Source organism: Propithecus coquereli, unplaced genomic scaffold (assembly GCF_000956105.1).
Source record: "Propithecus coquereli isolate 6110/MARCELLA unplaced genomic scaffold, Pcoq_1.0 Scaffold633, whole genome shotgun sequence".
Classification (NCBI taxonomy): Eukaryota; Metazoa; Chordata; class Mammalia; order Primates; family Indriidae; genus Propithecus; species Propithecus coquereli.
The window spans coordinates 907,707-915,690 of NW_012152319.1; the positions used below are offsets into that span (position 1 = coordinate 907,707).

The following is a 7,984-nucleotide window of genomic DNA, read 5'->3' on the forward strand; positions in this document are numbered from 1 at the left end:
GGCCCAGAAGGGGCTGGGCTGGGCTAGGAGTGGCCGGTTCCTTCTCCTACACGCCCATTTGGAGCATCCATCCCCGAGGAGGAGGACAGGGGCAGCCCTGAGTCTAGCTGAAGCCCCTCAGTGTGGAGCCAGGGGACCAAGGCTGTGCCTGACGCGCTCGCTGCGATTTGCCCTGAGCCCGTGGTCCCCCTGCGTGTGCTCCCTCTGTCACGGGAGGCACCGGCTCCAAACCCTGCTTCCGCTTGCGTCAGCCAGGGCTGCTGGTGGGCAGCGTGCAGTCCCCCACCCACCATAGTTCTGAAACAATTAGAATAGGACGTCAAAAGTTAACCTCCAAGGCAAGAAATTCCCTGATCCAGGTCCCATCCCAGACTAGGTGCCACCCCTGATGTCCACTGCAGCCCGACAGGTGGTGACCAAAGACAGTCCGGTAATTCAGGGCTGGGACTCGAAGATGCCTGAGCACCTGGGCCCTTCCCATTAGCAGGTTCCCAGGGAGAAAAATCGGGAATGAAACCTTCCCGCCCTGGTAAATTAAAGTCCAGAATTCTTAGGTTAAAATCCCAACATCACTTCCCTAAAAGCCAGCTCTGCAGAGTCCCTCGGGGCATTTTTCTCAGAGGCTCAGGGCTCTTTTAGGGGCAGCACCCTGGAATCTTCCCCTGGGAAGGAGGCCATTTCCCTGGGGCCCCAAAATCCAAAGCCTGGGACAGCTGTCCTGGGTGAAACAACGTACATCTCCCAAGGCCAGTGTGTGGTATGTTCCAGACGTAGAGTCTGTAAGATCTGGAGGAAGGATGAAGAAAATGCTGTTTCCCCTCCCCAGGATGTTCGTTAGTCTGGGCCAGTCGTCCAGAATCCGCGTCTTGTGAACTTGAACTCCACTGGGACGGACGGTCTCCGTGGAGCAGTGGCCAGTTCCAGCCCTGTGACTGCCCTGTCCCGGCAGAGGCCCATCCACGGGGCATCTTCTGGCTTTGTCAGCCCGTCCACACCTTTCCTCCACGTCCATCCCCCGCTGCTGTTCCGAGAGCGCGCCCCACGTGGGCAGCTTCGTACCATTCACCTCCTCCTTGACCTTCTGCACAAGCCTTGTCCCCAAACTGGGGTCTTTCCTAAGAATGTCGTCGAGTTTTTTGTCAACTTCTACCCAAGGAAATGGCGTATTCTCTGTGCACGATAAGGGCCTCATTCCCTTTGATTTGTTCGTTAATGAAACTGTCCCCTGCTTTGTGTGCAGGTGAAGCATCACCCTCGTCCGGGGCCAGGTCCAGAGATGACCTATGCAAGTCAACTCAAGGCCCCGTGACCTTGAGCCTTGGACGAGCACATAACCCCAGAGGGGCCCTTCCATGGGTCCCTCTCATGGCCCTGAACACAGCCTGACCACTTCAAGAGAGATGGTTTTAAGTCTAGTCACAATTCTAGAACCATCTTCCTATCACAGCCGAAGCCACTTCGAACCACCAAGGTCTGAACGGGTGTGGCCTGTGGTTGCCGTAGGACTAAAGCCGCCCTCCTGGAATGAACCAGAAACCTTTGTCTACATATGATGCTTTGGGCCACATGCCAAGAAAGTGGACTCTTAGGGAGTGAATCTGTAACGGACCCCATCTCCCCACCTGACTGCAGAGCCAGTTGAGGAAGAAGATGCAGGGGACAGACGGAGAGAGCAACGTAGCTTTGTCACTGGTTTTCCCACCTTGGGAATCTCTTAACGTGTCCTTCCCGAAGTGAACCCGGGGGCAGAGGTCGTTGTCCTCAGCATCCAGCAGCACAGGGCCTTCGCTGACTGCCCTCCCTGCCCCTGCCATCCCTGTCTCTGCCTCCAGTGGGGAGTCCGGCTGGAGCCTGGCGCCTGGGCAGGGAGCCTGGCGCCTGGGCAGGGAGCCTGCCTTGGGTTGGGTCCTGGGTCAGAGTGGCCTAGCTGAGAGACTCCAGATGACGGGTGTGTTGTTTGTTTTCTGTCCCCTGCAGAGGAAACGGCTGGCCTCCAACTATCTCAACAGCCCCCTGTTCCTCACAGCGAGAGGTAAGCACCAGCCACGGCCCGTGGCTTCTGCCATAGCCGCTCCAGGGCCAGGGCAGAGTTGGCTCTGGCTGGTCCTGCACCCCTGGGCCTGGGCAGGGGCTGGGCCCGCCCAGCACAGGACTGACCTGGGTGGAGGGAGAGGATGCGGTGCTGCGAGGAGCCTCCTACCTCCCCGCTCCTCCTCAGGCCTCCATCTGCAGCCTGCGCCACAGGTCTGGGTGTGGCCTGCACGCGTGGCCTCTGCCCGCGTGGCCCGCCCCGGTGCTGCCTGCCCTCCAGACAGCCCTAGAGAGCCTCTCTTCTCCGCCACACGTGGGTAGCCTCTAGTACCTCCGGGCCTGGGCTGGAGGTTCCTGGCCCACGTCTCACCACCTCCGTGTCCCCGCTCTGGTCATTGAGAGAGCACAGGTTGGACTTGGGAGCCCTGGGATCGCAGCCCGGTTCTGCCTGTGACTCACTGTGTGACCAGGGCTAGATCTCCCCCTCTGGGCCTGGGCTCTTTCTGTACGACAAGGTGTTGGGCCAGATCTTCAGCAAGCGCCCCCAGCTCTGCAGGCTGGGCCTGGCCCGAGGCCTCCCTCCGAGGATTCTGTGTAGCTTTCAACAAGTCATGGTCCCTCCCTGGTAGCTGCCTGCTTCTCTGCAGGGACAGTGACGGGGGGGAGTGAGTGGGTGAGTGTGACAACACCCGGTGAGCTGTCGGTTACTGTGCAGACACAGGACCTGCTCTTCCGACAGGTCTGACCCAGAACCTGAAAGGAAAATCATTTTTGCGATCATTAAAATATATGGTTTGACATCATTTACTAGCATGAGAGTGGTTGTAGCTGAAAAAGAGTTGAAAATATGTCACTTTGACAGAGTCCCTGGAGCGATGGTTCCCTCCACTGGGCAGCTCACTGCCACTATGTGAGCTCAGAGGCCTTAGAAGAGCCTATTCCTAGGGCAGAGACCCATATTCCCATCATGCTCTGGGGTGGGACCCTAGGTGCCATGGGAACTTGTGGGATTCACATCATGCTCTCAGGTGAAAACCAGGCATCACTGGGACCTTGGGATACTCCCATCATGCCCTGGGGTGAGAACTCAGGCATCTTGGGGGCCTTATGATACTCCCATCATGCCCTGGGGTAAGAACGCAGGCATCACTGAGACCATGGGATTCTCCCATCATGCCCTGGGGTAAGAACTCAGACATGGGATGGGGGACTTGGGGTATTACCATCATGCTCCGGGGTGAGAACTCAGGCATCATAGGATGGGGACCTTGTGATACTCACATCATGATCAGGGATGAGGTCCCAGGTATCACTTTGGGATACTTCCATCATGCCCTGGGGTGAGAGACCCTGCCACTTGAGGCCTCGTGGACTCCAGTCCTGATCTGTGCTCCTCTAATGCCCACTAACACATTCTCCGCCCTTCTTCCCTGTGCTAGCCAATGAGGACCCCTGCTGGAAGGTATGTGTCCCCTCCGTCTTCACACCTGGGGGTGGGGGATGTTTTCAGTGCAGATCAGGAGGATCACTCCCAGAAAGAGGGAGGGGCCCTGGAGTGGAGCAGAAAGCCTTCAGGGTCCACCCTCGGTGCCAAGAACCTGAACAACACCCGTCCGCTTCCCAGCCTGCCGGGCAGAGTCGGGCGTTGCTCAGGGCTCAGTGCACAGGTTCAAACAGGCGCCGTCCCTGCTCAGTACTGGGGATGTGGGGACCCGGGGACACCATGCAGGCCTGACCAGAAGCAGCCAGTTGGGTGCCAGCTGGCCTCATTGTGTGACCCCAGGCAGAACTGGCCCTCCCTGGTCCTCTGTCGCCCACCCTGAAAGGGGCTGGACTTGGTAATGCCCAGGGTCTTGCCCCACACACCACATTTCTGTGATCCTGTGAGACCACTCCAGCCCCGCACACCACGTCCCTGCTTCCCAGGACATTGGCTGGTCGTGACCTCATTCATGGACGTGACCTCAGAATTTAGTCAGCGTTTTTCTTTACTAAATTGCTGATCCAGTTCTAAAAGAATTTTCTAGTCCCTGCATGCTTGTAATGGTCAAGCCTCAAGGAAGCGACAGGTGGTTCCAACTCCAGGTAGCCGTATTGTGTTCCTGCCATGGCGCAGAGTGGTGCTGGGCCCAGCAGGGTTGTCCGCAGACACCCTGTGCTCAGCCAGGGCAAGCATGGGGACAGGAGCTGCCTTCAGCCTGAGCCCTGCCCTGACAGAGCCCACGGTCCTGGAGGGGCCTTGGCTTCCAGGCAGGCGACCCAGATGCTGGTCCTGACTCCCCCTCCAGCTTGCTCTGTGATCTCAGACAACTGCCTCACCCTCGTGGGCCTTTGCACTGAAACAAAGGGTGTAGACGGGGGTCTCTGAGGCCTCATCTGAGCGTGCTGCCCCCTCCTTCAGGGTCATCCAGCGTCCTTGTCACATGGGCCATCCCAGATGAGATCCCTCTAGTCTTTCCCAACTCTAAAGTTGGAAGGTACTGGCTGGGCGTGGTGGCTCACACTTGTAATCTTAGCACTCTGGGAGGCCCAGGCGGCAGGATTGCTCGAGGTCAGGAGTTCGAGACCAGCCTGAGCAAGAGTGAGACCCCGTCTCCACTAAAAAAAATAGAAAGAAATTGGCTGGACAACTAAAAATATATAGAAAAAATTAGCCGGGCATGGTGGCACATGCCTGTAGTCCCAGCTACTCGGGAGGCTGAGGCAGGAGGATCATTTGAGCCCAGGAGTTTGAGGTTGCTGTGAGCTAGGCTGACGCCATGGCACTCTAGCCAGGGCAACAGAGCAAGACTCTGTCTCAGAAAAAAACAATAAATAAAGTTGGAAGGTGCTGTTGACACATAGAGAACAGATGTAACTTGCAGGCGGGTTTCCGTTGGGTGGTGGGAAATTGTTCAGATTTTGCAGGTCATGGGAAGTGTGGGGTTGTAAAACCGTGGCCTCACTTGCAGTCAGAGCTGCCTACAGTGCAGCAGGCTGACTGTACAGGTAATGATCTCCCTGTCCCCGGAGGTGTGTCAGTAGAGACTGAGTGACCGAATGATGATGGCTCTGTAGAAGGGACATTTGACATTCTCTCGTCCCCGGGAAAGGGGGAAGCTGCCCTTTACCATGCTCCTGCGCGGAGCTGGTGTGAATCGGGCACTTCAAGTGCTTTGTCCTGTTCAGTCCTCCCAACAACCTGGGGGGCAGGTGTTGTCATCCTATTACAGATGCAGAAACTGGGGGGAAGGCAGTAACGCCCCAGGACGTGGGGTCTCAGGTTAGACTGATGTGCCATTAACAGGAGTTCGGGGGGCGCCGCCAGGGAACGGGGAACGTGGGCATCTTGTCCCAGGCCGCGGCCTCCCTCCCAGAGGCAGTGCGAGCCGAGGCTGGGCCCCACGCCCAGAATACGGCACAACGCAGACCCCGAGCGGGACTGTGGCCATTGCCACAGCAGGACACCCTTCCCGTCACCCACACCCAAGTCAGGTCTCAGCACGGAAGAATCAGGACACGGGAGTCACATCGTGCCCGACTCCAACGCTCAGTGGCCCCAGCCCCTAGTCAATGTGGCCTGGCTGGTGCTCTGGAATCGTGCACGTCAGGCAGCCCCTTCTCCTGGGGCCCAGGCCTGTCCCCACACTGTCACCCTCCAGGGCTTGTTGCTCTCTCCTTGGAGCTGCTGAGAAACATTGGCAGAAGAGCGGCCACAAGGGGGTTGGAACGGCAGCTGCCTGGGCCCAGCCCCGGGTGGCCCACCTGTGCCCCCTTCTCTTCCAGAACGAGATCACCCACGAGGAGCACTGTGCTGCCTGCAAGCGCGGGGCCAACCTGCAGCCCTGCGGCACCTGCCCGGGGGCCTACCACCTCAGCTGCCTGGACCCCCCCCTCAAGACGGCGCCCAAGGGCATGTGGGTGTGCCCCAAGTGCCAGCAGAAGGTACGGAGTCTGCGTGGCCCCTCACCCTGGACCTCAGGCCCTGATGGGCCACGACATCAGTTTCCTGGGCGTCCCCACTGTGGCCAGAGACGGGGAGGGCAGGGGAGGGGTGAGAAGTGGGGCTTGGGTGCGGCGCAGGCTCTCTCAGCCGTTGGCATTTGGGCTGGATGACCCCTGATCGTGGCATCGTCCTGTGCAGCGTGAGATTTAGCAACATCCCCGGCCCCACCCACGAGACGCCGGCTGCCGCCTTCTCTCCACGTGGCCTCTTTACAACCTGAGTCTCGCTATGGGGAGTCCAGGCTAATCCCAGAGTGGACACAGTGTCAAGCACCGAGAAGCCCTTCTCACTTTATTTACACGAGGGAAAGACGCAAACAGTCCAACTTCCCGACAGCACCCGGTGGTGAAATGAGTTCCGACTCTGCGCTCAGTGAGAACGATGGAAAATGACGTATTACAGCAGTGACGTTGTTTGGGACTTGTCCGCTATATGCAATTACGTTATAAAAATAAAAAGCAGGCTTTGTAAACTATACAAATTAAACTGCTGTATGGTTTGTAATCAGCTGTCTGAGAAAAACTGCAGAACAAAAAACCTGGGAGAAAATGCCGCCAGGCGACCCCTCGTGGCCGGGTGGCGGCAGTGGCGAGGCTGGTTCTAGTGTGCTTTTCCGTAGCATGCGCGACCGAACCGTCGGGGAGCTCCCTTTATTCAGAAAGCGTTAGCCACCGTGAGTTCCCGTCATCCCGGGGGACCAAGGAAGGTGGATATGGTGGACTGGGTGCCGCTGCGGGGCTGTCCCCTGTGGGGGCCACCAGCCCCTGCATCATGACTACCAGGGGGTCACAGCTTTTTGAGGGCATGTGGAGACTGGGCAAGATTCTGCCCCTGCTTCAGCACGGTGGTGGCCCCCACTGCGTCTCCCACGCCTCCCTGCCTCGCCTGGGCCTGGCTGCGCCCAGGTCCCCTGGACATGGGAAGAAGATAAGTGGTTGTTCGTTCATTCACTCGGGGGGTACGTGAGCCTCTCCTTGTGCCAGGCTCTGGTGATGAGCGGGGAGAGAAACCTAGAAGGTTCCTGCCCTCATCTTACCGAGCAGCCTCCGTGAGCCAGGCCACGAGGCAGGTGTGGCCCCTTCCCCTGGTCACAGGGGAGGGACCTGTGGCTCAGAGAGGGTGTGCCTCCCCCAGTTTTACACAGCCAGGTGCGGCCATCCCAGCAGCTCCCAGGGCCTCCACACTTTGTCATTTCCCTGTCTGCCCCACAGGCCTTAAAGAAAGATGAGGGCGTGCCCTGGACCGGGATGCTGGCCATCGTGCACTCCTATGTCACCCACAAGACAGGTAAGAAGTCTTGGCAGGTGGGAAGAGTGCCTGATCCCCGTCGCCATCCTCCCACCCCGGCCTCTGGGTTCACTCTGGGCCTTTAGGAGGCTGAACGGGCCCAGGCTCCTGCAGGCCAGCGCTCTGAAGAGGGCCCCTGGGACGGCCCTGTGTGCAGGGCAGGCTCTGCTGGGGGAGCAGTTCCAGTCTCTGAGCATTTGACCAGAGCCACTGACTCCTGTTGGTGTTGGGAGAGGGGGCAGGGAGGCTTGGTGACCTGGGCCTTGGTTCCGTTCCTCCTGCCTCTCTGGGTCACCCTACGGCCCAGTCACTGCTCACCTGCCTTCCCGGCTGGTCCTGGCCCTCTCTCCTAGTCAAAGAGGAGGAGAAGCAGAAGCTGCTGCAACGAGGCAACGAGCTGCAGAATGAGCACCAGCAGCTGGAGGAGCAGGACCGGCGGCTGGCCTCGGCCGTGAAGGTGCGCGGGGGACGGGGGAGTGTGTCCTTAGAGCCCAGGTGTAGATCCAGCTGGCTCCGGCCGTGATAGTGTGCACGGGGCCGGGGGAGCGTGTCCTTAGAGCCCGGGTGTAGATCCAGCTGGCCCCAACTGTGGTGGTGTGCACGGACACGGGGGAGTGTGTCCTTAGAGCCCGGGTGTAGATCCAGCTGGCCCCAGCTGTGGTGGTGTGCACGGACACGGGG

General features: G+C 59.0%; 1 protein-coding gene across 1 annotated transcript in view; it reads left to right on the plus strand.

The window, feature by feature from the left end:
- The window catches only part of PHF21B (PHD finger protein 21B), a 41,089-nt gene that overhangs the window by 31,547 nt on the left and 1,558 nt on the right, over positions 1 to 7,984 (plus strand). The window contains exons 7-11 of the mRNA XM_012659782.1: positions 1,978 to 2,032; positions 3,471 to 3,493; positions 5,797 to 5,955; positions 7,228 to 7,303; positions 7,657 to 7,760. Coding sequence (XP_012515236.1) covers positions 1,978 to 2,032; positions 3,471 to 3,493; positions 5,797 to 5,955; positions 7,228 to 7,303; positions 7,657 to 7,760 — 417 coding nt within the window. The remainder of the gene's footprint in view (positions 1 to 1,977; positions 2,033 to 3,470; positions 3,494 to 5,796; positions 5,956 to 7,227; positions 7,304 to 7,656; positions 7,761 to 7,984) is intronic.